Genomic DNA, 21,021 nt, shown 5'->3' on the forward strand with positions numbered 1-21,021 from the left:
TTGATCCCCGGAAAAATCATGTGTCATGAGTAGTTCGCCAAAAAAAATGCGGTTTTTTTTTCTCAACTTTTTAACGTTTTTGCGTTTCAAATATTCAGAACTTTTGAAATATTGATGCCTAAAGATTTAGAGAAAATCACTTATAGAAGAAATAACACACAAAGACCATTCGTTTTGTCACTTTAAATACAATGTCAATTTATGGAAAAGCGAGTGCCGCTTTTTATAATTTTCTTTATAGGACAATATTTGTCATGCTTTAAACTAGTGAATATTAGTTTCCTAAATTAACCTTTTTAAATAAGCCTTGTTACATAAAATCCATGGTCAAAAATCAGCGGTCTTAAAATCAGCTTTCTTCTTACGTTTTCACCTCTTGATTATATTTAAAATATAATATTGTCCATATTATAATATTTAATCTACACCTCTTTAAAAAGAATTATTTTAGTTTTAATAGTGTAATAAAGATGTAAAAATTAATTAAATAGACGTAAAACTTTCATTAAATTTATGATTATTATGACATCAGAAATTCACTGAAATTAATTTTAATTAAATTTGTAAAAAAATTTACATAAAATATGATTAATTGATTAGATTGATTTGTTCTAATTCAACTAGGGCTGTACATAATGTGGAAAAAGTCTTTGAATGTAAACAATGTGGTAAAACATTTAAACGATCATCAACATTATCAACACACCTGCTAATACATAGTGATACACGACCATATCCATGTCAGTTTTGTGGGAAACGGTTTCATCAAAAATCGGATATGAAAAAACACACGTATATTCATACAGGTATGTAGATTTGTTTTTATTAATTTAAACGATTTTTACTTTATACTTGACCTGTCACATATTTAAAAACTCGCTTAACAAGATTTAAACTTTTCCTGCGATTCGATTACTTTATTTTAAACCTTGAAAATATCGTGTTTTACTATGTAAGAAAATATCGAAATTTCGAAAATCAAAGTCACCAATTTACAATGTATATTACAGAAATATCTTAAATTTATAGTTCCTAGCCTAAACTTCACCTATAATACATTATCTTATACTTAGAACAAATCGAAACAAAAGCTTTATTGATAAAAATTCTTCAAGCAAAAATTTTTGGGTTTATAGACGCACTTCTTACGTGCACATTAAACTTGGCCTAGGTTTTCAAGCTCAATAAAAAGCTCACTCTCTTATTATTTATGGTGATAAGTGTCTTATTAAGTGCTGGTAAGAAATATTAAATATTTTTAGTGATGTGTTTAAATGAAAATAAAAAAAGCTCTGAATATACACATATTTTGAATAAATACGTGTTTAAGGATAATAAATTAAAACCTCGTAATTTAATAACAAACAATTTATAATAATATAGTAAAACCTTCTAAACCAAAATAATAATTTTAATCCTTGCATCATACAGAATGGCCCCTCAAACAAATTTTATAAGTGACTGTCCTTGGATGGGATATTTTGACCATAGGGTCCGTTGTGATACCGAAAAGAGGGTTGACTGCTACTCTATGAATCAGAAGAAAGGCTTTGACGTCAACGAACTTCATGTCGGAGAGGTCGTTAAAGAAAGGCTGACTAAAATGAGTCTATCTCATCATGGCAAGAACTGGACAGTGTCAGAGAAGATGAGACATCCTTCTCTTCCTTTTTCTTACTCTTACAGGTCCTACAATAATCGGGTAAGTAGTTTGTAACGCTGCAACAATTTCGCTTATAGAGGCCCTTTGACGCGATATAAGATCTTTGGAATTTAGAACAAATCGGTTTTGTAACGCTGCAACAATTTCGCTTATAGAGGCCCTTTGACGCGCTATAAGATCTTTGGAATTTAGAACAAGCATTCTTCCTTCCATCAAAGATTGGCCTTGCCTGTGACACCCTGTATAGTAAAACTTTCTTTAAGCCCAATAACTAGACAGTGACAAAGAAGATGAAACATCGATTCCTCCTTTCCCCCACTGTAACAGCTGCTACAATAATCGGGACGCACTAGTAGACTAAGTCGTTCAGTAATAGCTGCACCGATTTTACTTATAGAGGTCCTTCGAAGCGATAAACAATCTTCGAAACTTAGAACATATCTGTCTTGTAGCACTACGAGCACTTTCCTCCTTCCATCTAAGATTGTCCTTGCTTGTGCCACCCTGTAAAGTAAAACTTTCTAAACCACAATAATAATTTTAATCCATTACATTTACAAATACTCACAGCTCATAAAATATTAAATTGTGGTAAGATTATTAAAATAATATTTGTTGTTATTCTTGGGTTCTTGTTGTGTACGTACGTACAAAACAAAAACCAAAGTACAAACATTCATTTCCACTTAACGTTACCAAATCTCCCATATTCCCCACTACTCTCCCCTATTAAACATAATTTAAGATTAATATTAATATTAAATATGAAATGCTTTATTTCTGGGTAAAATATTATGTTTGTGGTTGAAGAATTTAACAACGACATTTCTCTGTAAGTTCGTCCACCGCTACGCGACGACCTAGTTTAAAACTTAAAAGCTCATACTTAGAACTAGAATGTATTTGCGGTTGCATATATATTCTACATGTAATATACGCAATTTAAAGTTTGTTTTGCTCTCATAAAACATTAGATTATTTATACAATTAAATGCTGGAATTTAAAACCGTCATCTAAATATCTGGATATTAAATTAGTCCATTATTTATGTTTTATAAAAAATATTGTGTTCTAACTTGAGGAGAAAAAAGTACTCTTTCAATTTTTGATAGAAAATTTCCTGACAGTGCCATAAATCATTTTTTGACGTCATACCTCTCAGTCCAACATCGTCCATTTGGACTAGATGATTCCACAGCAACAGTTTTAACTGGTATCTTTAATTATCCCAAGGTACAGCTTCAACTGGTACCTCGGGATGGCTGAGACTTCTTTTCCTTAATTATACTTTGCATACCTATGTTTAGTAACTCTTAATCGAAAATTTCACTGTAAAACTTATAAATATTACCAAGTATCAATGGTACATTATGTTGTTTGATTCAAGGTACATCACTTTCCGTATAAGAAACTTTACCTCTTCCAAATTACTACAAAATGGCAAATACCAATAAATTGACAGTAATAACAAGTGAAAGTTACAAACTTTAAAGAATCAAGATAAATTTTACGGGCACGGAACCCTAACCTCGCACTTGAAACATATCTAAGAACACCTGCCATTAAATTTACTCTTTCCTTAAAGCCCTCCAAGAGGAACCCATTTTGAAGATCAGGCCAATTTTTTAGTTTTTCGGGTACAGAACCCAAACTTGCACTTGAAACATAGCTAGGAACACTCTTCATTAAAAAATCTTTCAAACAAAACAAAAAAAATCAAAATCGGTTCGCCTGTTTAGGTGCTACGAAGCCAGAGACAGACACACACACATAGCGGTCAAACTTATACCACCCCTTTTTTTAGTTCGGGGGTTGAAAAATTAAACTTACTTTTTTCCCCAAAAACAAAAACCACTTTTGAACCAGTCTTCCGCCTTCATGAATTCTCATAAAATACCCATACAAATGCCGTTCACGATCTGTTTAAAAACTACAGAATGTTTCAAGGTACATTGTATTCTATTATCTTGTAAGTTATTTAGAAAACAAAAGTTAGTTTTTCTGATGACACATCTGTTCCGTTTTTATTTCCATGACAATTTCTTTCAATACTAAAAAATTCTATTACAATTTAGTATCCATTTTCAACTAGACAAACTAAAATATATACTAAACCAGAATACTAGTATTCAAAATGTAAATAAAATTTGTGATTTAATAAAATTTAAAATTCTATAAATTCAAAATGAGATCAAATCCGACCACAATAATACGATTTTGTGTTTGTTTGTTTGTTTCTTTTTCCAAGATTTTAATGGAAACATTCATTTAATACAATAAAAACATGAGTATAAACAAAAGTATACTAAAAATCAGAGCGATATATTTTTCGTTTTTGGAGTTTTTTATATATCATTTTAGTACAGAGATAAAATATACAATTACATATATGGCGAAAGGATAATAACACTATGGATTTTTTATAATGAAAGTTTGTTATATTTTGAAGGTGGAGTTAAATGCACTTGTTTTAAGGTTTCAATATTTCCAGTTCATTATTTACATGCATTAAGGACAGAGGACAATTTGAAAATAAATATTTTTATTATGAAACCCAATTTAGATATTTGTTTCATTTTGTGTACTTTATTTGAGTCAAAGTTCCTCATATACGATAATTTTAATAGCTTTTGCTATCTCAACACATCATAATACTTAACATATGCGAGTGAAGCTGTACACTTCAATAGATTAACGTACATTAACTATTTTCATAGAAACCGGGACTCGAGCCCGGGTCCTCTAGATATTCGGTTTACATTTAAACTTTTCTTCTATCTCTAACGGTTTACAAGATGTGTCCTACGGACCCAAGATCCAATTGAGATATGCTACTTGACCTCACTTACGAACTTGACCTCACTTTTAATCAATTTTTTCAAGTTTCCTGTACTTTTTCGTTGAAAAACAAGAAGGTAGCGTAGTCGTGGAAAAAAATATGCCCACGCCTGGACTTCAAAGAAAAAAGTTTCGAATTTTGACGAAAATTTATATTTTAGAACAAGAAATAATAATTAAAAATGGATCACTAGTTATCATCTAAAATGATTTGTTTGTGGCATGAAAAAAAAGCCTTAGTTACAGTTAATAAAAATAATTCCAAAATTACACATGACATGCGATCTTTTGAAATTACAGCGACGATAACTCGTATCTGACCAGTGCTCATCATAATCAAATGTAAATTTTTAATTTATTACTATTTTTATTATTATAATTTTTTTTTTTTTGGAAAAAACGTCTCCAATATTATCGATTACTAGCGTAAAACAATTTATCAAACAAATATAAAAATAAAGTGGGTTTTCCCCAAAGAATTATCCGAATTATAAACATTTCTCTAAGAAATTTATCTAAAAAAATTGATGAACCATTAACCCTTTTTTTAAATTTTTTATCATATGCCATTGTGAACGTGAAATTTTTTTAAATTTAATCATTTTCGATTATTTTTTGGGTATATAAAGAGTTTTATGAATACTTTACGAATCATAGTTAAGTCAATAATTGATCCAAAGGAGCAAAGTGAATCTTACCAGTAAAAGTGATTTACAAAAAAATGCGTCAAATAAATTTAGAGTTATTTATTGTTTTGTTTGTTTTTGCCGTACTCTCAACGGTTTATTGTGAACCAAGTAAGTAGCCGAGGCCTAAAGTTTTAAAAAAATAAATAATATAGTCCAGTCAACAAGTACAAATTTGTGAAATATAAAAATAATGGTCGGAAAAAACGTGTGAAAGCTGGTAAGATTTCAGAATGATGTCTAAAAAAAATGTACCAGAAATATTTTTCAGCACATAAAAGTTTTTAAAGTTGTAAACAATTAAAGATGAAAAAAATCCATTTTTGTTTTTCACCAATATTTCATAAAATATCAATATTAACGAAATTTATAAAATTCTTAAAAAGAAGCAAATTTCCAACAAAAAATCCTGACTTTCGGAACTCAATCTCCATTATTTATTTCTCATTTGTTACTTATTCATTTATGCCGCTACTACCCAAATATAAAAATGACCCAAAAAGACCTATTTTCTGCGTTAAATTAAAATTAATAATATTAGAGATAGAGTTCCCGAAGGAAGGATTTTCTATTGGGAATTTCTTAATTATTAGATAATATTTTAAAAATTGGCGAAAAATGTAATACTTTTTTTTTCATGTTCAATTGTTTATAACTTTTAAAGTTTTGTATGTGTTTAAAAACGCTTCTGGAACATTTTCGTAAGACAATTATTTTTATATTTCACCAATTTGAGCTTGTCTACTAGACTAAATTATTGAATCGAATGCGTCAAAAGCTAATTTAATTTGTTTTTCATATATATAGTTGGCTTAAATTATCCTGGGTTCAATTACTTGGGTCCAGGAAATCCAGTAAATAATGGTCAACCTGTAAATTCTGCCGATACTATTGCTCGTGAACATGACATAGCGTATGAAAATAGTAAAACCTATGATGATGTTATTAAAGCGGATGAACGGGCCATTACGAAATTTTATGTCGACTTGTGGACACCGGGTAATATAGTCAATAAAATAGGTGCAAGAGCTGGTTTTTGGAACCTCGGAATAAAAAATGTGGCTGAAAGGGTAATTGGACGTACAATATACCCATGGAATAAACCAAAAGCGTAAGTGTGTCAGCTTCATCATAATGTAAAGTTTATGCGCCTTACATAAAATAGATGTCAAAAACGGCTATAAAAAATATGGCAAAATAAAAAATATTTTCTTTTGATATACTGTGCTTGTTTTTTCTAGCCCTAATATTCATATATTATTTGCTCAAATTAAAAGTATCAAACTGCTAACCGAAAATTGAATTAATCTCAATCTAAAGGTGGAGTCAGATTAATAAAATCCTTGAAAGCATGGAAAAAAATGCAAATCATTCCTAGATATTAAAGGAATTTTTTTGTTTGAAACATAAAAACCAACATATTTATAGCGGCCTTCGTAACGGTATATGTCATTTTAATAAGAAATTACCTTCAATTTTATCAAAACTCTCTGTATTCTTATCCATTTACAAGTGAAATGGATATAATCCAGACAAGGTTTGGTAAACATAGAATCACTGAAGCTCTTTTTTCAAATTTTATTGTTTTTGTGCTTTTATCAAATCAGTGGCGCATTTAAGGGAAAAGATCCAGTGGGCAAAATCTATAAATAGAGATGTTTTTTTATCGTATATGAACTTTGTGCCTCCCTGTCATGCCGTTTTTTCCACAAATCTTTTCCCCAAAATTTTTATATTCTTCGTACAGTCCCAAAGAAATCAAAAACAATTTAAAAGAGGTCGTAGATTTGAATAATAACTGATTTTCATTGGCTAGAAAATAAGATTAAATTTTCCATGTAAACCACATATGCAAACCGTAGACTTATATGTCCATAAAATTATATTTTAATAAAGTAATGTCATTGTCATGGAAACTTCTGAAATGAAACTCAGGCACAGTGCAAAAAAACAGTTTTTCTAATTTTCTGTTTTTCTTGTGTTAAACTAGTACTTAAGTTCTTTACAATAATTAGAAAAAGAAAAAATTAAAAAAGTAAGAACACGATGTTTTTTTTGTTACCAAACAATTAATGTCATACTATGACAGTTATTTACCCCATTTCTTTTTTTAAACTTAAAACATTAAAACAAATGAAAAAAAAATCAGTTACGTATAAAATTCTTTATTTATATTTTTTTTTTGTTCTGTTTTCAAAGTCTGAGATACACCACCACCAATTCGAATGGGTGTTATAAAAAAACACTGTATCTACCACCCCCTAAATGTAATCAAATTCTACTTAAAGAAAAAAATAAATGTATATTATAACGAACACCTTACTTCACAGGAATGTGTTTGGGATATACCGGGTGTTAATTGACCGGAACAAATGTGCTCGTATATGATATAATAAAAGCCTTCCCAAATTCACGAGCAAAAGTAAATTTGAATTTATTAATAAACAAAGTGAGTTAATAAACAACTTAACAACTTTTTGGATTTTCTAATAACTAGCTAAAAGTATAACTTTGTAATGGCTTGCGAATGGTATCATATAAAATAGATATTTCTTAAATAAAATTATACTTCAATTATTGACAAATATTTTTTAACTAATTGTTCCTCAACGAACGTTAATTTCTTTAAAAAATCAGGTTGTAAACCAGGATCCATGTTATTATCCGCTGTGAAAATATTCAATTCATTTTAAATTTATGACAAATACAACAAAACCCATCTTTATTAATTTGTAAATCAAACCAACGACGATGACATACATTACATACTTCAAAATTCAAACTCTTTTGAGCAATCTCAAAATTTTCTGCATACATTTTAAAATTAATATCATTTTGATAAAGATATAATTCTTCATGATCTTGTTTTCGTCGTTTCCGATTATCACTCATTAATGATCGATTACCATCACGCTCTTTTCGACCCATCAACGTACGACGTCGTGGCATTTTATTGCTAAAATTACAATTAATTAATTAATAAATAACTTTAAAATTATAATAACTATAATTAAAATTTTTCATTACTTAATATCGACTAAATTTTTAAGTTATTCTACTGTAGAACAGCAAAAATTAATTGTTTATGTTTTGTTATCACGTTTTTTTTATTTTTCATTATGAAGTTTTCTTAATACTTGAAAGAATCTACAGATGGCCACTCAATTAAAATTAATATTAAATGTAGCCAATTATATGTTAGTATTAGATGTAGCTCACAGATGGTGCCACTGTCTTCGCATTTATATACAGGCCCCAATTGTCTGTTCGACACCCGGAATTGTCTGTTTGACACCCGGTTTTAGAATCGGTAACAAAACTCTCTGCATATACACAAAATAATAATAATTAAGAATATCCAAAAAAAAATATCTTTTTAAAAATTATGAGAAAAACATGGGGGAAATGATACCTAATTATTTAAAAAACATTCACCTTTCCACCAAAATTTCCTCCTGGTTCGTATGTGTTATATTTTTTCTCCACTTTCCTTTCTCGTTGGTTAATTGTCTTTTACAAGTGTTATTGTAATAGCCAAGCCTCTCTCTTTCCACATTTCCCAGTTTTTCTAGTAAGTATATATATATGGATAATGTCAACTTGATATTTTTCGAATCTAATTACTGTTTTTATTATTATTTTTGTTATCTCGTGTTTGCTTTAATTGTGTGTGTGTATATTGTATCCTCTTAAACATTAGCACACGTTTCACTATATTTCTTCCCAGTTTTATTTTTCCATTATCTCGAAAGCATGTGATATTAAATATCAGGGTTTTTTTTTCTAATAGAAAATCTACTAAAAAATTTCATTCTGATATAATCACAATGAGATGTAATTATTTTTATACTTGTTACTTTGACTTTCATTCTCGATTCAATTGCGTTTTTACTCTTTTACATAGATTAAAAACCTGTTAAACCCTTTTTCCACAGTTAGAAACGTTTTTTAAACTTGTAGTAAACTAAGAGAGAAGTATTGGTACGAGAGTTTGGTAAAGTTTTTATGAGTTTACTTTAACGGGATAGAATTTCGGATATTTTTGGCTTATTGAGCTTGGGTATGGGGGGGGGGGTATGGGTATGGAGGTTAGCGGGCCATGCTCGAGCATCGGACCTCGAAGCAATGGTTCAGAGCACCTGGCCAAATAGACCCTTGTATTCTATCCCCGCTACACTTTTCAGTGGCTATTATAACCAACTGATGTACTGAAACCCAGGATTTGCCTAGCGCTGAGTTTCCTAATTTCTTCTGGTTCGACTAAGGCCGGACCAAACCATTTCCTTCGCTGCTGTATGAGCGCTGGGCAGTAACAGAGAAAGTGGATCGATGTTTCTTCTGAATTTTCTCCGCATCTGTCACACGCGGGAGATTGTCTTTTTCCAATCTGTTGTTGGAACTTGTTCAGGTTATCATGCCCTGTGAGTAACTCTACGATGACTCTAATATCAGCTTTGTTTAGTTTCAAGATCTCCTCGACTCTGTTACCGAGCGAGTTTCCTTCACCCAACAGGCTTTTGGCGATTCGCCCTCCCTCGTAGCTGGTCCATGCCATTAATTGTTGGTTTTTCAGATTATCTCCTAATCTGTTAAGACCTTCTTGGTATGGCATCCTCGCAAGCTTTTCTTGAGTGGGAGCCATGGTGGTTCCCAGTTTGGAAAGCTTGTCTGCTCTCTCATTACCTTTCCAACCAGAGTCTCGTACTACCTTAACCCATGCAAAAAGTTTCAATTTTGATAGTTAGAAGAAGGGTTATTGTTAGCATCTACTCAAAATTTTATTTCATTCTGGAAAAGTGGATATAGCAATGGCAAAATTGTCTGGGAATACCTATTTAATTTCAATAAGAAAAGAAAAATCCAAATTTTAGCCGTTTTAAGATCGGACTTTTTTGTAACGTTGCTCTAGACGTGACGTTACTTATACTAGATTGTCTAGACAAAATTTCTGGCAAACGTGGGATAAATATCTTACAAAAATATCCTTATAAAATGCAACATACTTGGGAATATTTACAGTGTCCACGACTCCAATAAAAATGATAAATGTCTTCTGATTGATTTCACCAAAAAATCATGATTAGAAATGCGAATACACGAAGCGAACGAACTAATATATTAAATAGTTTATGATTTAGTACCTATCTAGCATATAGCTATATCATTGAAAATATTTTCATTAACAGTTGTATAAATCCCTTTCGAGTCATTAAATAATAGGGGGTGAATTCAGGACGTATAAATATTTCTCATAATCAAGTTTCATAATCATTTCCAAATAACCATATATCTAGATCTTTCTATGTTTTCTATGTTTGAATCGATGTATGTGATGACACAAACTTACAGGATGTAACAAGGTTTAGAAACCAAATTTAACATCATTTTTGGACCAAAGTTCCTAATTGTATACGTTTTGTATTTGGGAAAAGGGGTACTAGATTAAAACATGTGAAAACAAACAATTGACTGAGTTAATAGTTGAAATACCATGTATAGAAAGTGTTGAATCTGCTTTTCGGCAGCCATATATTTTATTTTTCGAAAATTTCCATCTTTTACAAGACCGCTGTTTGAATCAATCTACCTGCAAATTTTCAACTCCCTAGCTTTTATAATTTTGGAGAAAATGGATACCACAGTTTTGTCCTTATTTACGTCCTTGAGGGTAAACAGTAGTGTTTCTAACGCTTTACCAGAAGGGTCCTACAGACCCAAGACCTTGACTTATGTTGCTCATTTACGAACTCAACGTTACCTTTTACGTCCTGAAGACGCTATACAAATTTCATCTTGATACGGTTTATAGGATGGGTCCTACAGACCCTAGATCTTGACCTATGTTGTTCATTTACGAACTCAACGTCACTTTTTTCGTCCTGAACACGCTTAATCAAATTCAGCTGCATATCTCTATTCGTTTTTGAGTTGTGGTGTCTACAGGTGGACAGGCGGACAGCCAGACAACCGGAAATGGACTACTTAGTTGATTTTATGAACACCTATACCAAAATTTTGTTCGTAGCGTCAATATTTTTAAGCGTTATAAACTTGGGACTAAACTTTGTATACCTAAATATTCATAATTACTAGAATAAAAGAGCCTAAATGGCCGAGCGATCTAATGCGTTTGCCTTTGAATGTGTGTCCATTTAGACTTAGGTTGCAGGTTCGAATCCAGGAAGCGGCAGTGTGAACAATTTATTATTAATGGGAGTGCAGAATTGATCACATTGTCTTTTTTGGATAAGAACGAAGTAACCGACTCCACCCACATCAAAATGTAATTGTAAATATGTTTGTAATTAAATAAATAAAGATTAACAAATAATGATGTGGGTGGCCTCTGTTATAGGCGTATATGTTAGAGAAACGGAGGTTAAACCCCATTATTATTATTATTATAAATCGTAATTCCTGTGAGCACACTTACTTCATGTGAGACGGTCGAGGCCGTTCTTTCTAGTAAGCCCGCCAACATTCCTGTATATCTTGAGTCATTCTGTATGAAATAAAATGCTCTTTTCATTTAATCGTTTCACTTTGTGCAGTATAATATTTTTGTGTGACAAGTAAATTGTGAACATTCCACAGACACAACGAGTGTGTCCCGCAATCCGTCCTAGACGACATTCCAAACATCTTCTAGTTGTATAGATTATAGGAATAAATAGATAGATAACTAGAATCTTTTTCTATATATACGTTACGTACGAATAATACAATCTAGAAACTCGACCATTGGGTTAACGATGTATTCATATATATTATTGTTCACAGCAAATATTTATCATTTATGGGAAAAAGAAAATCTAGATCTAATTGCAGAAAATGTACTTCGTGCTCGTATGACCAGCATATTCTTGTGTTTTATAGTCCAACAACCTTACAAAAAAGCTTTTTTACGAATTTTCTAATTATTATATTAATTGTGTAGTTTTAACTGTTATTATAAACGAAAATTCAAGGTTACTTTAAAGTTGGTTGCTTAAATTTTTGATAAATTTTTAAAATTGGGTCCAAAAGTACTATAATGCTCTACACATTCCTTAAGTTTGATACAATAAAACATCAATTTGTAAATTTTTTGAAACTTTGACATATTTTAATGTTAATTGATATGGTACGTTAATTCTTCTAAAAATTTTTACTGTCTCCAACTTCGATAAAACTTGGTTTATAAGGTAATTTTGATCCAAAAAGTTCAAAAATCGTGTTCATTTTATGATTGGATGTATAGTTTCTGAAATATCAACCAAAATCACATACGAATAGCGATTTTCTCCAAAAATTACGCTTCCAATCATAATATAAATGCGATTTTTGTGATTTTTGGGTCAAAATTAGCATATAAACTGAGTTTTATCAAAATTGGCTACAAAAAATTTTTCTCGATTTTTTCGATTTTTTTAAAGGGGTACCCCTTAAAAAAATCGGTAAAAATCGAAAAATTTTTTTTGTCTCCAATTTCGATAAAACTCAGTTTATAAGGTAATTTTGACCCAAAAAGTTCAAAAATCATATTCATTTTATGATTGGATGTATAGTTTCTGAAATATCAACCAAAATTGCATACGAATAGCGATTTTCTCAGAAATTACGCTTCCAGTCATAATATAAACACGATTTTTGTGATTTTTGGGTCAAATTTAGCATATAAACTGAGTTTTATCAAAATTGGCTACAAAAAATTTTTCTCGATTTTTTCGATTTTTTTAAAGGGGTACCCCTTAAAAAAATCGGTAAAAATCGAATATTTTTGTTGTCTTCAATTTCGATAAAACTCAGTTTAAAAGGTAATTTTGACCCAAAAAGTTCAAAAATCGTGTTCATTTTAAGATTGGATGTATAGTTTCTGAAATATCAACCAAAATCGCATACGATTAGCGATTTTCTCCAAAAATTACGCTTCCAATCATAATATAAACACGATTTTTGTGATTTTTGGGTCAAAATTAGCATATAAACTGAGTTTTATCCAAATTAGATACAAAAATTTTTCTCGATTTTTTCGATTTTCTAATTATATTATTATTAATTATTTTGTTAAGAAGTGGGAAAAAAATCATTGATATATCTTATTCGAACTCTTGGCATATTTCATGTACAACAAATTTACAAAACAAAGCACTTATTTTATTAACCAGCCACTCCAATGTAAAGTCATGACCACTAGAGTTATCCAAATGTAGACAAAGTTTTAATCGAAGCTTTTCATTACAAATAGAATTGTATGTATAATTAAAAGTATTATTACATGTATATATTGTAAATGTTTTACCAAGCAAGTCATGAAGAGGATGACCAAAACCAACCTTTGGTCACTATAACCAGACTAAATAATAATATTGTTTATATTTACAACAATATAATACATATACTTACTTTGTTGAGTTTATATATAAACAATTATTATATTATTGTTGTAGTAATTTGGATTTAGACTTTTATATTATTATTATTAGATAATTTGTTTAAAACCATAAAATTATTTAATAATAAATTAAATGTATGTATTTATAGGCACATTAAAAATTTATGAAGTGGACACTAGTGAGAATTACAGTAAAAGAAAGTTTTTTATTCGTTGTGTGCGTAGTCATGGTAGGGACAATAAAATCGAAGCCAGCGCTTCCAGTGAAAAATTTTGGCGTTAAAGGAGGCTGTTATTACTAATTTGCAGTTCTTTACATGTTAATGTTATAGAAAATGTCAAATTAAAATTATTGTAAAAAACGAATTATTTTAACTTAATGCATTAAAAATTGTGAAAATAAGCAATCAAATTGAACAAATATTATTTTTCAAATGTAAATTATCATAATTATTTATTTAAATTTGTGAGACAATAATATTAAATTTTAAATGTAAGTATTAAATGCAATCCATACAATTATATATGAATCCATACAATTCTATAATTAAAGTAGTGTATCGTTACCATGGAAACGAAACACGGAGCGAATATCTACCTATTTAAAAAGTTCAAAAAAAAGTCCGAAAAAGTTCACAACCCAAAGTTGTAAGTTTTCATTTCTATCGACAGTCAAAATTTCATGACAGTTATCCATCATCCGTTTGTTACGCTTTCACACAAAAACTACCAAATAGATTTGAATGAAATTGCACAACAATATAGCTCATACTTCAGAATAACACATGAGCTATAATTTATGAAGATATATTTAAAAAAAAAATTTTTTTATTAAATTTAATCGGAAAGTTTTCATGGCCATCTTTTCTGATACTCAATGAATTTTACACTTAAAAAGCTGAAAAACTGTGCATATATTTTATTTGTGTTAAACTATCCCTTCGAGCGTTATGGAAGGGGGATAAGTGAGATCTAGAGTAGTGGAGGTCTACAAAGCGGTGGTTTTTTACTTTTAAGCCCAGTGAACTGGGCGAGTATCAAACTAGTTAAGGTATAATTAATTAATTCTATTTACATTATACCTATTTATTATATTTCATGGAAAAAGGCAAGCTTTCCCTTGTTGAGGGGTGAATTTCTATAGAACGTGACGTGTTGAAGCAATTTTCCGCTCAGATTCGTATTCAACGCATTGTAAGCATCAATCTTTCATATTCAGAAATAAACTCATATAACTCGTTATATCATTTTCAGATGTAAACTCATGCTTTTGTGACAAAATTTTTGTTGACCATGTGTTTTTAAATAATTGTTAATTCTCTCCAAGGTAAAAGCGAAAAAGTCTACAATATTCAGATTGGGTAAGTGTCCAAATTAACATATAACACAATAAAAATAAACGAAAATTGTTATTATTATATTCTTATTACGTTTGTTACAGCATTAGCTTTTTATATCCACATATATTTATTTTGCAAAAACAATTTTGACTATAAAATATTAATAAAAATTTTTAATTAAAATTTGTTTAAATTGTATTTTCGGTTTTTAAATAAATATATTTTTATTTAAAGATATAATAAAAAAAATTTTTAACAAAAGAAAACCGACTTCAAAAGAAAAACTTTTCCAAAACAAATTAATATGCACTAAAAAGTAAAAAAATAACAATAATATAATGTATTTAAAATATTGTTATTTTTGGAGTCGGTGTCAGCCAAGCTAATGTAGAAAATTGTTCTGTCAGAGTTGTTTCCTTGGCTGACACCGACTCCAAAAATAACAATAATATTAAATACATTATATTATCTTTATTTTTTTACTTTTTTGTGCATATTAATTTGTTTTGGAAAAGTTTTTCTTTTGAAGTCGGTTTTCTTTTTGTTAAATTTTTTTTTATTTTGTGATTTTTAGTGAATCTGAAGTACACAGACTAATTTGTCACTAAAACAAGAATTATCAAAATCGGTTTGGCTTGATATTGAGTTATTCGTCCTCTTGTCGTGCATACTTAATGCAAATTTAAGACTTTTATAGTTTTCTCATAGATGCCGTTGTCAAAATTGGACGAAAATGAAATGGGACCACACGGGAAGCACCAGCTTTCAAACAGATAAAAAAATCATCAAAATCGGTTTACTCAATCAAAAGTTCTGAGGTAACAAACATAAAAAAAAAATACAGTCGAATTGATAACCTCCTCCGTTTTTGTTTGAAGTCGGATAAAAACTACTTTTTCCTTTTCTATGGACCAATGTGTACTTTTTTTTAAATAATATTAGCTCATAATTTTTGTAAGACTTTTAATAATTTTGTAAATGAATTAGTAATTTATTGATTGATTGACAGATAAATCGACAAGGTTGTATTTTTTTAAATAAAATTAAAGTAGAAAAGATTTAATCCAACTTGAACATTTACAGAATAAAAATGTATTAAATTTTCTTGTAAAAGAGTAAAATGAAAAATCTTAGAAAATATTTTCTGTAAAAAGCAAAAAAAAAAAGTAAATTAATTAACACAATTAAAATAGTTTATTTGATTAACAAAAAAAAAAAGAGAAAAAAACACTCATTCATTCTACGAGAGTTACGAGAATGTGCTGTAATAAAATAAAAATCAAATACATGTTAAAAAGAGATAGAATCATATGAGATGATCATTAAAATCTATGTGACATTCTTTACAAGTACCAAAACCTACATTTATAACCAACCACCTCTCATACTTAAGCGCAGAAACGGAAAAGATGACTGTTCGTTCGTTCTATACGATATACCATTGTGTTGTGTGGAATGGTAAGCAAAATGGAGGTAAGACAAATTCTGGTTGAGCATAAAATCTGAATTTATTACGCTTTTATGCAGCATCAGTCGTAGAAGAAGTGGTTGTAAGTGTGGAAGGAAGTGAGTAGATAGAGGTATTACGAATATATCTCTGGCTGGGTTACTAAAGAAATGTTCCCTCCAACCAACTCACCAAACCCCACCAGAGAAATAGTTGTGAAGTAATATTAAATACTTGAATATCTGTACGTGTACGTGTAGATGACACTTCTTTTACAGATTATTAAATCCTCCTTTTATCCTTCATATACGCCAAGGCAAAAGCAAAATGGTAATGGCAACAATACGGCGTGTCACAAAAGTCATTGGCCCATTTTAGTATTACACAAGCAAAAATTACACAAACTACAGAAGACGGTATGAAGTCGACTTCTACCCATCTGATAGCTAGATGAGATCTATTTTTTATGAAATTTTATTGGTTGGCAAACATGTCTATTCGAAAAGTGTTCTTCCGTCTCTTAGCCTAAGATTACTGCATTGCTTTTTCTTGGACAATGATTTCATTGATTAAGAGCTCAATTAGGCTAGTTCAGGATAGGTTGAAGAGCTTATTCGACACTCAATCAGAAGCTGGAGCTTTGCATTGAAGTATTTCAAGCCTTTAGTAAAGCTCATATTTTCTCAATGTACATTTCCACTGCTGCCACAAGACTATTTAAAAAAGCTTGCCTCGAGATTTGGCACGCCAGTTTTCAAGTGCTATTTTCATAGGATATGTTCTATGGTTTCTTCTTACTCATCGATCTCACCCAGAAGTTGTCATTTGCGACTCCCCGTCTCATTTTGCAGAGAAACATCCTTCTTACTGTTTAGAACCTGATGTCGATCTGGCCAAATTTCTATTTGCTTTCTCTTTGTTTTTCCCAAATCAACCCGCGGTTCTTATTGGCTCCAAGATTCGCAAATTTGTTTCCTATTGTGTTACCTGTCACATTTATGCAGCTAAGAATCCAACATAAACAGACTTTGCATTCACCTATCTAACTTCTTACCATTGAAGCCGACATTAAATTGCCACCTAGCTCCTTGCGATGATTGTAATATTCCGGAATGCCACGGTTGCTTATGAGCCTGGATGCTTTTCTTTTTTCCTGGATCCTAGTTATCCAGTCTCCAGTCTAATCGCCTCTTGAATGTTTCTTGAAAGATCCTCCTATCTATTTAGATACGAACACTAGCTCCTGCTACGATCTAACTGCCTGTCCTTTGGGGTAATTGATTAGGTAATTTCTTCTTTTGAAGTCTGCAATTTGGCTTTTGTATTTTGAAAATAAAGCAATATATTTTCGAGGAAGTGTATAATGATAATAAACGTATGAAGAGAAACCATTGCCAAGTGTCTTTCGAGGCATCCTGTATTTTCTACTTCTTACCTTCTTCGAATGCTATCAAGTGAGATAAAAACATATTGTCTTATTCGTATAATAATCATTATTCTACATGTTCAAGAAGACGATTTCGTTGTCTCTTTATACACACACACATATATACATATATAATATAGAATTAGAACAGAATTTTCGTCTTCAATGCTTGTCAATTTTCTTCGTCTATAATTTATCATTTTAATTCATACATATTATTATTTATTGGGGGGGGGGGCGGCGGTGGTGGAGTTCTAGTACTAGAGAACGTCTTTCCTTTCTACATAAGTAATTCTTATATAGGAGACGAATTGATATTCAAACCTCATAATTCAATTGTAGAAAATACGGATTTTTTTTTCATGATATAAATTAATATCTATAATACTTTCAAACATCGTATTTTTCATACCGTCAGCACTCGCGTTAACCGTTCGGTAATCTTTAGTCGCGTAATGAGAGATTTACTCACGCGTTTTGCACATGCGTCAGATATTTCGCGATCGGCATAATCATACGGCACATTAACTTGCTAGTCACCACGGTTGGTAAGAAGAGAGGAAATGTTTCCTACCATTTTGTGTTCTAGACGTCGATTCATATTAGATATAAAAAAAAAATTATTTGTAAATAAAATATTTCGATATAATAATTTCAATAATCATAAATATCAAATATATCAGAGCTATCAACCACTGTTAGTTATATAAATAAACCATGCAGGGGTTGATGAAATAAGGGGTGAATGATGATACAATGTATATAAAGTAGCTAGCTTGTGGATCGTCTCATGATTATCATTTAATCCTAATATAATTATCATTATTGGTTTCCCTAATCCTTTTTAAGCCAATCTATGAGCACACGAGCACACAACACAATAGACTGGTGTTCTTATATTCTATATACAGTGAAACTTGGTTAAGTGGGACCTGGATAAGTGAGAAATCTTCTTATCTGGAATTCATTCTGAGGTCGCAACACTTTGGCACTGAATTACCTCTGTTAGTGGGACGAAGCAAATTTCTATATGTGGGATTCTTTCTTTCGATTTAACTATCATAGTTACCTCTATAGCTCATCCACTTTCTTTGTTACTGCCCGGCGCTCATACAGCAGTGAAGGTAATGGTTTGGTCCGGCCATAGTCGAACCAGAAGAAATTAGGAAACTCAGCGCTAGGCAGATCCTGGGTTTCAGTATATCAGTTGGTTATAATAGCCACTGAAATTGTAACGGGGATATAGTACAAGAGTCTATTTGGCTAGGTGCTCTGAACCATTGCTTCGAGGCCCGATGTTCGAGCACGGCCCGCTAACCTCCATACCCATACCCATACCCATACCTCTATAGCTGAGACGGCGAGTGAATTTTATATGCATTATCCTCTGTAACTGAGTACTGAGAACTGAGATAACATCGTTTTGTCTGTTTACTTACTTATTCTTATTTTGAGCCTCAATGACCTTTACTTTTAGTTTAGCTTTACGGCCATTCGAATGTTTATTTGAAAAATGCCGAAAAGAAGGCTGAAATCGTTATCAGTACGTGAAAAATTGAAGGTTGATATCCGTTTATGAAAGTAAGAAGACACGCGATGAAGTTTGCGTCGAATTTAATGTGTCTTCTCTTGTAGAATAATTCAGAATATCAGATAAAATTCAACAAGGAAATCTAAAACGTGTACGTTTATCAGAAAATTCTGAACTTAAACAGTGTTTGCTAACATGGGTCAACAACTTTGTAACAAAAACGTTCCGATGATTAAAGAAAATACCCAAGATTACGTTAATACGTTATTTTATTATTAATCGCACCTCTAAAACTAAAATAATCTGTATTCTGATCTCTATCAAATGGAACCCTCTGTAAATGAGCCCTCTTAACCAGGTTTCACTGTATATTGGTTGATGCCTCTTCTTTGCTTCTGGTTCTGCTAAAAGCGTTACATGATGTTATCTGATCCAATCTAGATCGGATGTAACCTAACACTACTTAACGATTCAAAGTGAATTAGATATACATTATAGTTACTATATCGTTTTCTTCTGTTTAGTAAAGTATAAATGACGCTTAAGGATATAATTTTCATAATAAAAGGACCTGTTTTCAATATATTAATTCATATTTGATATTTTTATAATAAAAGTACGGCTTTTTTTGGTAATAGCCTCAAAACATTTGATAATTTCAATTTTTTCCCAATTATTTTATTGTTTCGTAAATGTAGGGTTGACTAATCAAAAATATGTTACAATTTTTCCACTCATTTTTCAAATTAGTCCAATTACTTAAACTCTCACTAATCATGGGCAAAAATTGTCTTTGGAGTCATGCTGTTTAGAGATAAGTTCACAAGTTTCTAATTTTTCTTGGTCATGAAATTTATTTAGTTATCTGAAAGGAAATGAATTCTTCTTATATCATTCAAAGTTTGAAAAACATTTTCATGTATTTTAAAATAAGTGGCTAATAAATTTTAAAAAAGTAGGTGAAATGAATATATAAAATCATCATGGTAAATATTGTGAATCTAAAATGAAATTGGTCTTTGAAAAGAAGCAAATGAGGTTATTTAAAAAAAATAAAAAATAAATTGTTCATTGATGTCAAGATTGGACCTTTTGTGCAATCAAAGTTGACTCAAAAAGTCGTAGGTGCATTATGTTTTTTTATTCATTTAACAACACGGTCCGTTACATGCAATCGAAGCGAGATCCATGAGAAATCCGTAAAACCTATGATTAGTGTTTGTGTGCTTATAAGGTGTGCTATCTAAGCCCCGTCGTTATATTGGGATTATCACATCAAACCTACCCTTTCATTGACTCAAATCGTTTTTCACATCAGTTTCAAACATTTCAGCATAGATTCTGTCGATTTTCATCGATGGGTCATCGAAGGAAATCGAAAACCTGTTTTAAATGATTTTTACTTTGTGTCCCAAAGAAGTACCTTTTTTCTTGTTCTCAGCGACGAGAGAGTTAGGGGTGAGGATCGCTTTGATTTCTTGGGATTTTGTCTTTAAACTGAAAGATAATTTGGACAAACTACAGTATTTTTTGTATTCGCACCGTGCGCGAGTTTCGTTTCCATGACAACGATACACTACTTTTATTGTCCCTACCATGACTACGCACACAACGAATACATCGATTTCAATCTTTTATAAAATATGGCGTGAATAAATCAATAATAACCACTTACGTTTATAAATCGAATATTTTTTGATTCGAAATAAAAATGT

The 21,021-nt window shown here is 30.7% G+C and overlaps 2 protein-coding genes across 3 annotated transcripts in view; both read left to right on the plus strand.

Annotated features, from left to right (window-relative positions):
* The window catches only part of LOC123290563 (zinc finger protein Gfi-1-like), a 125,037-nt gene that overhangs the window by 63,362 nt on the left and 40,654 nt on the right, over positions 1-21,021 (plus strand). Inside the window, exon 4 of one of the 2 annotated variants that reach the window (XM_044870796.1) lies at positions 601-806. In XM_044870796.1, coding sequence (XP_044726731.1) covers positions 601-806 — 206 coding nt within the window. The remainder of the gene's footprint in view (positions 1-600; positions 807-21,021) is intronic. The other variant, XM_044870797.1, reaches the window with a different exon arrangement.
* On the plus strand, positions 5,144-6,397 carry LOC123290580. Its single transcript, XM_044870822.1, has 2 exons — positions 5,144-5,299; positions 5,996-6,397. Exons 1-2 carry the CDS (start codon positions 5,224-5,226, stop codon positions 6,301-6,303), a joined length of 384 nt encoding a protein of 127 aa, XP_044726757.1. The 5' UTR covers positions 5,144-5,223; the 3' UTR covers positions 6,304-6,397.

The sequence above is a fragment of the Chrysoperla carnea genome, chromosome 1, assembly GCF_905475395.1.
Source record: "Chrysoperla carnea chromosome 1, inChrCarn1.1, whole genome shotgun sequence".
Classification (NCBI taxonomy): domain Eukaryota; kingdom Metazoa; phylum Arthropoda; class Insecta; order Neuroptera; family Chrysopidae; genus Chrysoperla; species Chrysoperla carnea.

What these genes read in the sequence shown, in the direction of transcription:
- LOC123290580 (XM_044870822.1), top strand. Translation starts at nt 5,224, where the DNA reads ATGCGTCAAATAAATTTAGAGTTATTTATTGTTTTGTTTGTTTTTGCC. An exon ending in AACGGTTTATTGTGAACCAA is followed by an intron (nt 5,300 to 5,995) that starts GTAAGTAGCCGA and finishes TCATATATATAG; the next exon opens with TTGGCTTAAATTATCCTGGG.